Genomic DNA, 12,698 nt, shown 5'->3' on the forward strand with positions numbered 1-12,698 from the left:
ACCAGTGCCAACTGCAACCATCTCACCATCCTGATGGATCAAGGAGTTCAGAACAAGCATCAGACAAAGCTGGAGCTATTCCCACTGCACAGAATCACACCAGGCAGTCCACATAAAACCAATCTCGGTTTATTTTCTCAATCGACGACTGGAAACCTTTTAGATGTCAAATGCAAACTCAAATGATTAAAGCAAACAGTCATAACAATTTCACAATCCTCACTTCTCACCCATGTTGCAGTGTAGTCACAGAACCATCCCAACCACAGGTTCACAGTGGAATCTGGAAAATGAAGATTTTAACAAAGTCTAAAACACCAAGTCCACAGCAGTGTTGATTGGAATGGGCATCATTTCACCAGGTCTGGGGCTGAGGACGGGTGAAGGGGAGGACATTCTGTTGGGCCTCAGACTGGCCTGGGGTTGGCAGAAGGAAGTACCTCTCATACACTCTGGCATCCGATGAGCTTATGTTTCTGCTGCAGTAGAGCCTGGTATTCTGCCTTGGTGCTCATAAGGCTGCTCTGCAGAGTTGCCACCTCAGCTGCCAGCTCCATAACTGGAGAAAGACAGGAAAGAGAGAGAGAGAGAGAGAGAGAGAGACAGTGGGGACAATGATCAACAGAAAATAACACGTGTCACAGACAGCTGCAAGTATACAAAAACAAAAAAACAGCTACAGAAACTCTAGGACCAAAAGTGGAGAGAAAAGCAGAAACAACATTTCAGGTTCACTGACCCTGCTTCAGAACTGAACTCTGAAATGCTGATTCTGGTTTCTCTCCACAGCTGCTGCCACACTTGCTGAGTTTTGATGACAGTATGAGATAGCAGTGGAGGTTAGATAGGCCTTAGGGTTAACATAAATGTTTGGCACAACATCGTGGGCCGAAGGGCCTGCACTGTGCTGTACTGTACTGTTCTATGTTCCATGTTCTCCAGTTTTTGTTTCAGATCTCCAGCATCCTCACTTCTGTGTGCTTTTTGAGCAGTAAAATGTACTGTGTGGGACACACAGAGATAATAAGAATAAAAAACCTGCACATTCCAGATCAGAGTGAGGCAAAAAGGCGATAAGTGTGAGCAGTAAAGCCCTGTTCCCTGATGGATGAGCAGAGAGAAAATGACAGAAGTCAGAAGTAAAGGACAGACAAATGAGCATGACGCAGATACAGTACAGGGAGTAAATTAAAGCAGCAGGAAAATTTTAATTTTCCCCATCGCTCATGTAACCTCTCAGTCATGTCTTCCCTCACTCAGCCTCATCTCCTGCACCCTCCCCCTTCTGTCTAACCATCACCTTCTCCTTTCTCCTGTTTCACACTTTCCCCATTTCTGATACCTTGTTCAGATTAGAACTGGGCGATCCGTACCTTCTTTGAAAGATGCTTGAGCATCTCGTAAACTCTGCGGCACAAGGACCCCGAACCAGCGCAGCGGGTCCCGACAGGACTGATGTCCACCTCCTTGTCCCACAGGCTTATCCTCCTCACCGGGGTTTTCTTTCAAAGCCAGTAAGTCACCGACCAGCTCATCTGACCGTAGCTTCTGCTCCTCCTGTTCTTTCCATCTGGTTTTTCGCCTCCTCACTGCACAGAACAACAGGCCGAAGTTCAAGCTGTGCAAGTCATTCACTCAGCAAAAACACACTGCACCATCTCTGCCCAGTCCTGGAAATGTTTAGCATGGTATCGAGTGAAACCTTGTCTCCTTGGTTAAATGCTCGCGCCAGCATATGAAGCTGTTGCATCTCATGATGCTGCCAGTTCCATACAATCTCAACCCTCAAGCGCAAGTGTGGTTCAACAGCATATTCATCTTCACAGGGCACGAAACCTGGTTAATGCTTCTCCCTGGATAACAAGATGTAAAGCTGGATGAACTCAGCAGGCCAAGCAGCATCAGGGGAGCAGGAAAGCTGACTTTTCGGGCATAGAGCCTTCTTCAGGAAACCTGAAGGCTTTCTGAAGAAGGGTCCAGACCCAAAATGTCAGCTTTCCTGCTCCTCTGATGCTGCTTGGCCTGCTGTGTTCCTCCAGCTCTACACCTTGTTATCTCAGATTCTCCAGCATCGGCAGTTCTTACTATCTCTAATGTATCTTCCTCCAGCTTTTCTGATCAGCAGACGTGCAGTCCACAACTGCGATGCCACCTGCAGCTGATGGGATTCTGGGTGTCATGCAGGAATTTATTTCATGCAGAAGAGGCATGGTCTGCTGTTGGGATGCAATCTCACTGAGCCAAACACTCACCCTGTTCTTGGGCTCCAATCTCCAGTATCTCCTTCTGTTCTTCCTTGACACCTCCCGTATTTGTTAATTCCCCACAGCTCACTCTCTCTACTTTGAAGTTGCAATAACCATCTTCATTCTGACTGCAATAAAAGTGACATCAGCAGAGTTACAAATCCCCAATGGAACCAGGTACCTCATGCACTTTCTGAAAGTCACACTACCCTTTCCACAGACCCTGTCCCACAGCACTAACACTGAGGTGACCTCAATCACTGCTCTATTCCGCGTGACGACATACGTGGCTCTAAGAGGTGTGTCTGTCCCGGCTTCCTTCAGAGAGAGACTAGGGAACAGGTATCAAGCAGTCGATGAGAAGAAAGACAACCTGTGAAGCCTTCAGGTTTTGTTTCAAAAGTTGGAACAATAGGGTGAATGGGTGTGGTCAAGCTCCCACCCACAGTACCAGGGTTTTTAGCAGAGCTGTCAGCAGCAGCTGCTGGGCTTGTGAAAAACTGCCACATCCCTCTCTGCTACTGCTGAATGCTGTTTTTCTCTTGCGCTCTCTCTCTGACTTGTCTTTTGATGTTCTTTCCTCCTGGATTGAAGAACTGTATATGAGACAATCTGTCATTCTGTTTTCTGACTTTGCCTTTTGCCAAGAGTGTGTTTATGGAATGTTACTACATTGGAACAGGTCATTAGTAATAGTTACTGTACTTACTATTCTGGTAAGTTTTCCAATGGAGTTAAGTTATTCCAATTCCTTCTTTCTTTTGATGTATTTTAGCTATAATGGATGAATATGCCTGGTATGACTTTAAATCCAGCAGACCAAGTAACATCAGAGGAGCAGGAAGGCTGGCGTTTCAGGCCTAGACCATTCTTCAGAAAAATTCTCTTAAGGAGGGTCTAGGTCCGAAACGTCAGCTTTCCTGCTCCTCTGATGCTGCTCGGCCGGCTGTGTTTATCCAGCTCTACACCTCGTTATCTCAGATTCTCCAGCATCGGCAGTTCCTGCTATCTCTGATTACTTTAAAACCAGTAGTTTGAGAAATCAAGTTGTGTCTGGATCACAACACCTTACATTTACGTTTAAAATAAGAAAAGTTAGGGTCTAGACTATCTTCAGAATAGTTTGAGGGGATTTGGTCTGGTCTCAGACACACTATATTCAATGAGGAGAACCTCACTCACCACCCACTGCAAAGCACTAATGCCAAGGGGGACTCCAACTGCTGCCCACAATACCCACTCACCCCAACATTGGCAGCCCCATCCACACCACTCACAGCCCTGTCCCTCAACATTCACAGTGAGGGGACTCACTTGCAGTAAGGAACCCCCACTCACTGCTCTGTCCCTCAACATTCACAGTGAGGGGACTCACTTGCAGTAAGGAACCCCCACTCACTGCTCTGTCCCTCAACATTCACAGTGAGGGGACTCACTTGCAGTAAGGAACCCCCACTCACTGCTCTGTCCCTCAACATTCACAGTGAGGGGACTCACTTGCAGTAAGGAACCCCCACTCACTGCTCTGTCCCTCAACATTCACAGTGAGGGGACTCACTTGCAGTAAGGAACCCCCACTCACTGCTCTGTCCCTCAACATTCACAGTGAGGGGACTCACTTGCAGTAAGGAACCCCCACTCACAGCCCTGTCCCTCAACATTCACAGTGAGGGGACTCACTTGCAGTAAGGAACCCCCACTCACAACCCTGTCCCTCAACATTCACAGTGAGGGGACTCACTTGCAGTAAGGAACCCCCACTCACTGCCCTGTCCTCAACATTCAGTGAGGGAGTCTCACTGCCAAGTCCACAAACCTGTGTCTTGTCTGGCTCTACCCCCTTCCTTGCTGAGATAGATTTTGAACACATCCAGCAGCTCAAATCTGGACACCGTTGAGGCATTGTGGGCTATGAGCCCAGTCGCAGCTGACGTGTATTCAACCACAAGCTGTAACCTTACAGCTCAGCGTGTACCCCCTTGAGCCAATGCCATCAAGTCAGGGTTCGCTGCAGGACATCATGCCAAGAGCAGCATTCCAGATATCTAACACTGATGTGCCAACCTGCTGAGGCTTGAAAATACTACTTCTGTGCTATTTGGTGGGTAAAGCAACTGATAGACAGGGCTATGCAGCCCTCATCAATGAACTAGGCTACACTCTACTGCATTCTATCTGGTGGTGCATGTCGGCGGACAATCAAGCTACTAAAACTCAGACTGGGCTTCCTTAGTATCCCCATATCAAGTTGTGGGGCAGCGCAGTGAGTGAGGTCCTCTCACTGCGAGTGTGGGAAAGGGCTCTGAAAAACACATCTGAAGTATCTGCGCCCATCTCCAGGCAGAAGTATTAAGTAGATGGTCAGAGCTTGGCATCCTCAAGATCCCCATTCTCAGTGTTTACAGCCATTTCGATTCACTAATTTTGATACCTGGAAATGGGTGAAGGCATTGGACACTGCAACAACACCTCTACGGCAACTGGCAAGGCTTGAGTTCCAAAACCTGCCTGCTTCTATGGTTTTATTTACATTTCTATATTTTAGTTATAATCATTTCTTACTTCACATATCAGGCATGTCTGAAACAAAACAACAAGGTTGGGGAGAGATGGCAGTTTGAATTCCCAAACTTATGGCCTAATCAGGTGGGCATCAATGAAGTAATAAATATCAGTAGCACAGGAGAGGACAAAATTGGGGTGGCTTAGTTGTTATCACTGGTGTTATCACAGCACCAGGTATCCAGACTCAATCCCATTCCTGGGCAACTGTCTCTGTGGAGTTTGCACATCCTCTTCATGTCTGCACGGGTTTCCCCTAGGTGCTCCAGTTTCCGCCCACAGTCCCAAGACATGCTGGTTAGTTGTACTTTCCATGCTAAATTGCCCATAGTGTCCAGGGATATGCCATGGGATTAGCAGGGATACAGGGAATAGCAATAGCAGCGTGGGTCTAGGTGGGACACACATCGGCGGGCCGGTGTGGATTCTCGGCCAAATGGCCGGCTTCTATTCTTTGATAAGTTAGAGGAAAACAGAAGTCTTGACAGGGTCCTAAGGCTAGTCAAGGCTCCAAAGTTAGGGAGGAGCACCGGACATGGAGGGTACGAGGCAAAACTTAAAAATCACGGTGTTTCTGGAACGCTGATGCTGGTGAGAACGCACAAGGCAGGCAGGTGAATGGTACAAGATAAGACACAGGCTGCGGACATAACTACATCCCCAACAAGGAAACCTAATCCATCAGGAATTGACGCACGCAAGCAGACTGTCAGGAAATTCAAGGGAGATCAAAAAACAGTAGTTCAGGGTCTTTTTTGCGAGCAGAACGTGGGTGGTCTGCAAAGTGGTCGCCGAGTCTATGCCTCGTTTCCCCAATGGAGAAACCATACAGAGGAAGGTGCCATAGGGTTGTGGGAGGTGCTGGGGGTGAAGGAAGTATGGTCCAGAGTGTCCCAGAGGGAACGGTCCCCGTGAAAGATGGGCAGGGGAGGGGAGTATGTGTCGGTGGTGGCATCTTCCTGGATGTGGCAGAAATGGTGTCTGATGATCTTCTGGATGTGGATGCTGGTGGGATGGTCCGTGAGGATAAGGGGAACCCCACCGCTGTTGCAGGAGGGAAGAGAAGGGGTGAGGGCAAAAGTGCGGGAGACATATCGGACCCGATTGAGGGCCCTGTCGATAACGGAGCTGGGGAATCCTCGGTTGAGGGAGCACGTGGACATTTCGGAGGCTGCCTTGTGGAAGTTGGCCTCAACTGAACATATGCGACAGAGATGGAGAGAACGGGACAAATGGATGGGGCAGGCTTTACTGCCTCTTGGTTTTGAAAATTCCTTCCCCGATGGAAGTGTCAACAGCAATTATTCACTTTATAAGCCTTCACACCTACCTCACATGGACTTGAGCCAAAGGCTCCATCTGCGGTCCATACTGCAAAGACGAAACACATTTGTTTCCCATGGAGTAGCGAGCTTTGGAGAGCAAGAACCAGCCCTAGGGAAGAGGGTCTTTAGGTTAGAGCTATACAGCAACTGGCGCAGACCATCACCAATCAGCCCACCGTACTTTACTGGCAGCCGAATCTGAGCTGGGGCCTAAAACATACACTCTCAGATACTGACCCAATGGCTGAAGGCAGCTCAGAGTATGGTACAAAGCCAAGTAGGGTGGCTTATGTTAAAGAAGTGTTGACTTCAGAGCAGGAACTATTTAGTGCTTCCTGAAGTGGTTAAGGGAATCAGCCAAGAATATAACCAAAGTTACCTGAGCAAAGGCAGTACATAGCAAAGTCAATGAATTTGTCCCTGAAAGGGTGCTAGTTAAGGCTATATAGTCAGAAGCAAGCAAAGCACGTGAGGACTAAATGAATAACAAACAAGGCATTCAGACTGTCAAGGGTAGTAGCTAGAAGCAATAAGATCAGAGGCCCTGGGGGAAAAGAAGAAACAATGCATGCCTGTGGGAACAAAGATGATACGGGACACATGGATGTCAAGAATGGAAATTCACGACTTATTTTTAAATTCACTCGTGGGACATTGGCAGTGCCGACGAACCAAGCATTTACAGCTCTCCGCTAGTTGCCCATTCAGAAGATTGGGGGGGGGGGGGGGGGGGGGGGGGGCTGCCTTTTTGAACCAGCACAATCCATGTACTGTAGGTAGATTTACAATGAAGTTACAGAGGGACTTCCAAGATTTTGTCCTAGGGACAATGAAGGAATGGCAATATATTTCCAAGTGGCTTGAAGGAGAAGTTGCAAGGGGTGGTGTTCCCATGTATCTGCTGCCCCTGTCCTTCTAGATGGTAGTGGTCATGGGTTTTGAAGATGCTGTCGAAAAAGCATTGGTGAATTCCTGCAAAGCAATGTGGATAGTACACACTGCTGCTATGGATTGTTGGTGATGGAGGAAGTGTATGTGTTGTCAATCCAGTGGGCTGCTTCGCTGATCACGTCCTGTCCATCTCTTCTCACGATGAAACTCAAATGTCACCCACAGGGCCGATGTTGGAAGGGTAAATGTCAAATCTACATCAGCTCAGGAGGTGGCCTTCAAACGTTTGGTACTTTCAGTGAATGTGATGCAACAAAACAGTTTGGACTAAGGCAAAAAGATGAAAGCACAGAAACGCGTGTTCCAGCCATTCACTGCAGCTGCTGAGACATCTTGCCTCCTCCTGCTGGAACATGCAAAGGCAGCCAAGACACAGGAGCACACACCTTTCCTCCATTATAATCAAATTGTTATTCGGTAGCATTTTAACTACAGTTAAAATAAGGCATGAAACTCTTCACCTTGCATACATTGGGACTTGAAGACAAGGAGAAAAACAAAGTTGCTGGTAAAGCTCAGCAGGTCTGGCAGCATCTGTGAAGAATAAAACCAGAGTTAACGTTCCAGGTCCAGTGACCCTTCCTCAGAACTTACGGCATCCACAGTTCTTTCGGTATCAAAGACAAGGAAACCAACTGTGAAAAGTAAAAAACAATTTCTGCAGAGAACAGGGAGCTGATTAGTTGGGCTAAGGTTGGCACGGAGATGCAGCAAGAACTGTCAACTGCCAAGCCAATACTGATTAGGCAGGGTGCTACCATGGTGACGCAACGGTGTTTAGCTGTCTCCACTGCCCTCTGAGTTGGTGTCTTTTTGCCTGTAAAACTGATTTTCTTGCCAGGATAATAAAATGTGAGGCTGGATGAACACAGCAGGCCCAGCAGCATCTCAGGAGCACAAAAGCTGACGTTTCGGGCCTAGACCCTTCATCAGAGAGGGGGATGGGGTGAGGGTTCTGGAATAAATAGGGAGAGAGGGGGAGGCGGACCGAAGATGGAGAGAAAAGAAGATAGGTGGAGAGGAGAGTATAGGTGGGTAGGTAGGGAGGGGATAGGTCAGTCCAGGGAAGATGGACAGGTCAAGGAGGTGGGATGAGGTTAGTAGGTAGGAGATGGAGGTGCGGCTTGGGGTGGGAGGAAGGGATGGGTGAGAGGAAGAACAGGTTAGGGAGGCAGAGACAGGTTGGACTGGTTTTGGGATGCAGTGGATGGAGGGGAAGAGCTGGGCTGGTTGTGTGGTGCAGTGGGGGGAGGGGGCGAACTGGGCTGGTTTTGGGATGTGGTAGGGGGAGGGGAGATTTTGAAGCTGGTGAAGTCCACATTGATACCATTAGGCTGCAGGGTTCCCAAGCGGAATATGAGTTGCTGTGACTGCAACCTTCGGGTGGCATCATTGTGGCACTGCAGGAGACCCATGATGGACATGTTATCTAAAGAATGGGAGGGGGAGTGGAAATGGTTTGCGACTGGGAGGTGCAGTTGTTTATTGCGAACCGAGCGGAGGTGTTCTGCAAAGCAGTCCCCAAGCCTCCGCTTGGTTTCCCCAATGTAGAGTGAGCCACACCGGGTACAGTGGATGCAGTAATGATTTTCTTGCCATTCAGTTCTGATGAGTGCAAGACAAAAACCTTCAACATCATGCCTCATTTCAGCAATGTATAATCAAATCAATGAGTAGTAAAGGTAGATTTAACAAACACACAACTGAGCCCCACATTGACGGGGAGTAGCTGAAGCAACAAATACAGTCACACTTGAAGCTGTAGACCTCAGCTTGTATGTAGGTGACCTTCAGATAATGGCCAGTCAGGAGCTGAACGGGGAAGCAGCATCAATTTCAGGCAGCACTAACAACCTAATGGTCTTGTTTCAGGACACACAGCTGGTCAATTTTCATCCAAGAAGCCAATAAAACAGGAGTAAACAAAGTCAGCTTGGTGCATTACTGTGCAGCATATTGCAGCTAGGGACAACTCAACACAACAGCAAGAAACCATAGGGGAAAAAAAAGCAGGGAAAACAGTTACCAAACATGGCACTGCATGCTCCAAAGTCTGATCAGCAGCAGTAGACCTGAATGCCGTTCATCTCCAGGAACCAGGGAAACTTGCTCAATATCGTGTAGTCAAGCTGCACTGAGCAAAACAAGATAATTTGGAGAAAGCCAGCATGACTTGCACTTTCTTTGGTGTGGTCTACTTTTTCCTTTATTCATTCACAGAATGAGGGCGTCACTGGCCGGGCAGCGTTTATTGCACATCCCAAATTGCCCAGAGGGCAGTTCAGTGTCAACAACATTGCTGTGGGTCTGGAGTCACATGTAGGCCAGGCCAGGTAAGGGCAGCAGTTTACTTCCGTAAAGAACATTTGTGAACCAGGTGGGTTTTTCCGACAATCAGCAATGGATTCATGGTTATCATTAGATTCTTAATTTCAGATATTCCATTGAATTCAAATTCAACCATCTGCCTTGGCGATGTCTCTGGATTAACAGTCCAGCACTAATAAATATCACTTTTGCACATTGTAGGAGGGCTCTGTAAAATTTACCAAAGGCATCAATCCATGTCTGATAAGGTTATACCTTCCATTGCAACAGCATGGGAGACAGGCAACACTCATAACTGCAAATGCAACACAGTGACTCGTACTGCTGATGGAAAGGAAAGGTTCTATGATGATCCAGACCATCATGATACAAGTGATTTCAAAGCCAGCACTGGATATCACTAATCAGACGGATAGGTACCCTCAGTCAATATGCAGTTGAAATAGAAAGCTTTCTTTCTACTTTTACTTTGTGGCAAAAAGCACAACTTTGCGATAAACCAATACCACATTCCGGTTGAAAGAAAAACCAGTCATTGCACTTCCAGCTCCAGGATATCTCTGCAGGAGTTCCTCAGGGCAGCGTCCTAGCCCAACCGTCTTCAGCTGCTTCATCGATGACCTTCTCTCCATCATAACATCAGAAGCGGGGATGTTTGGCACTATTTGCAAATCTTCAGATAAGAAGCAGTCCATGTTTAAATGCAGAGAGACCTGGACAGCATCCAGTGTGAGGCAATGACCATGGCCATCAAGAGAGAATGTAACCACTGTGCCTGGACATTCAATGTATATGCATTACTGTAATCACTGCAGTACACACTATCAACATCCCGGAGATAACAGTAAGTCACATAGATCAGTCATACAAACAAAATCAGAAACTGGTGGAAAAACTCAGGTCTGGCTGCATGAAAACAGAGTTATTCCATCATCTGGCAATTGTCTGTGCAGAGACTGCACATTCTCCCCACGTCTGCGTAGATTTCCTCTGGGTGTCCCTGTTTCCTCCCAATCCAAAAGTGTGCGGGTTAGGGGACTTGGCCATAAAAAATACAGGGTTACGAGGATGGGGTAGGGGGGTGGGATGCTCTTTGGAGCATCAGTGTGGACTCGTTGGACCAAATGGCTTGCTTCCACACTGAGAGGATTCTATGATTCTTAATATTTCAGGTGCAGCACCATTCTTTGGAACTGACTGTAGCTAGGAAAAGGGTGGCACATATGCTAGACAAGGGGTGGGGGGGTGAGGGGGAAAAGTGTAAACAAATAGCTATATTAAGTGTAACAGAGTAGCTAGGGCGAGAATAGGGCCCCTTAAAAGTCAGCATGGCCATCTCTCTCTGGTGCCACATGAGATGGGGGGAAATTTTAAATGACTATTAAATAAATATGGATGCTAAGGAAATAAGGGAAACACAGGGGGATGTTTTGGATCACCCGAGAGGAGGTGTTTGCAGCATGAAAGCGCATTAAGGTAGATAAATCCCCTGGGGCCAGTCAAGTCCATTCTCAGATGTTGTGGGAGGCTGGGGAAGAAACTGCAGAGGCCCTTGTAGAGATTTTTGCTTCATCTTTTGCCACGGGTGAAGGTCCAGAAGACTGGAGGGTGGATAATGTTATTCCACTGTCTAAGAAAGGTAGCAAAGTCAAACCAGGGAACTGCAGGTCAGTGAGCCTAACATCAGTGTTAAGCAAGTGACTGGAGAGGATATTGAGAGGCAGGATCAACCAACATTTGGATAGTCCAGGTCTGATTCGGAATAGTCAGCATGGATTTATGTGTGGCAAGTTATGTTTGACAAATCTTTCAGAGTTTTTCGAAGAGGTAACCAAGCCAACAGATGAGGGAAGGGCAATGGATGTTATCTAAATGGAGTTTACGAAGGTCCTGCACAGCAGGCTAGTCATGAAGATTAGTTGCATGCAATCCAAGGAGAGCGAGCGAACTGGATTCAAAATTGGCTCAACGGTAGGAAGCAGAGGATGATGGTTGAAGGTTGTTTCTCAGGCTGGAGGCCTGTGACTAAAGGAATGCCATAGGGATCAGTGCTACGACCTTGATATTCGTGATTTACATGCCTTGTACATTCGCATCCAGAGTATTTATGTAAACCACGAATAACAATTCCAAAATTGGAAGGTATTGTTGATAGCGAGAAAGGTTAATAAAAATTACAGAGGGATCTCGATCAGATGGGAAAGTGGGCTGAGGATTGGCGAATGCTATTTAATACAACTAAGTGTGAGGCGTTGCACTTTGGAAAGTCAAACCCAGGTAGGATTCATATAGTAAATGGTGCGGTCCTGAGGAGTGTCGTGAAATAGAGGACGCTAGGAGTACAAGTACATTATTTATTGAAAGCGGCATCACAGGTAGACAGGGTGGTGAAGAAGGCCATTTAGCATGCTGGCCTTCATCGGTCAAAGCATTAAGTGCACGAGATGGGGTGTTATGTTATAGCTGTATAAGTCGTTGATGAGGCCGCACTGGGAGTATTGTGTACAGTTTTGGTCACCCAGTTACAGGACGGACATAGTTAAACTGGAAAGTGTGCAAGGAAGATTTACGAGGATGTTGCCAGGACCAGTAGGCCCGAGTTATAGCGAGAGGTTGGCCAGGATAGGGCTTTATTCCTTGGAACGCAGGAGAATGAGGTGTATTGAAGTGTACAAAATCATGAGTGGCATAGATAGGTTCAATGCATATAGATTTTTTCTCCCAGGGATGGGGAATTAGAAACTAGAGGGCATAGGTTTAAGGTAAGAAAGGCAAGATTTAAGAACGACCTGAGAGGCAACCTCTTCACTCAGGGACTGGTATTAGTATGAAATGGGCTGTCAGAGAAAGTGGTTCAGGCAGGTACAACAGCAACATTTAAAAAACATTTGGCAAGTACATGGGTGGGCAATTAGAACTAGCTAAGTGGGCCCCACGGTCCAGTGGTCTGCCTGCACCAGTTTGGGCTGAAGGGCCTGTTTCTGTGCTGTATTACTCTATGGCTGTATGAAAAGTGGAGACATCAGCCATGTAAGTACTGTACTTACAATAGCAGGTCAGAGGCTAGGAATCCTGCATCAAGTAACTCCCCAAAGCCTGTCCACCATCTACAAGCCGCTCCAACAACACTCAAGAAGCTCAACACCAAAGGCTTGTTTTGCACCACGTCTACAGATATCCAATCCCACCATCATTGGCGTTCAGTAGCAGACCATCTAGTTGTTGTGCTGTAGAAATTCACCAAAGCACCTTCCATACACACAACTCCTCCTATCCAAGACAAGGG

At 47.2% G+C, this 12,698-nt stretch overlaps 1 protein-coding gene across 1 annotated transcript; it reads right to left on the bottom strand.

Annotated features, from left to right (window-relative positions):
- Nucleotides 1-113: 113 nt before the first annotated feature.
- On the bottom strand, nt 114-10,026 carry ccdc115 (coiled-coil domain containing 115). The gene is made up of 6 exons (XM_059643169.1): nt 9,881-10,026; nt 7,679-7,742; nt 6,139-6,242; nt 2,253-2,374; nt 1,374-1,589; nt 114-559 (listed from the first exon to the last, which is right to left on the bottom strand). The coding sequence occupies exons 1-6, from the start codon at nt 10,024-10,026 to the stop codon at nt 444-446; spliced, it is 768 nt and encodes a 255-aa protein (XP_059499152.1). The 3' UTR covers nt 114-443.
- Between the last annotated feature and the right edge of the window lie 2,672 nt (nt 10,027-12,698).

The sequence above is a fragment of the Stegostoma tigrinum genome, chromosome 49 (genome assembly GCF_030684315.1).
Source record: "Stegostoma tigrinum isolate sSteTig4 chromosome 49, sSteTig4.hap1, whole genome shotgun sequence".
Taxonomy (NCBI): Eukaryota; Metazoa; Chordata; class Chondrichthyes; order Orectolobiformes; family Stegostomatidae; genus Stegostoma; species Stegostoma tigrinum.

Excerpts from the sequence above, each read along its gene's own strand:
- ccdc115 (XM_059643169.1), bottom strand. The coding sequence starts at position 10,026 with ATGAAGCAGCTGAAGACGGTTGGGCTAGGACGCTGCCCTGAGGAACTC. Across the intron at positions 2,375-6,138 it reads TTGGCTCAAGTCCATGTGAG|TCAGAATGAAGATGGTTATT; the intron begins GTAGGTGTGAAG and ends CTTTTATTGCAG. Across the intron at positions 1,590-2,252 it reads GATTGGAGCCCAAGAACAGG|TGAGGAGGCGAAAAACCAGA; the intron begins GTGAGTGTTTGG and ends TGTTCTGTGCAG.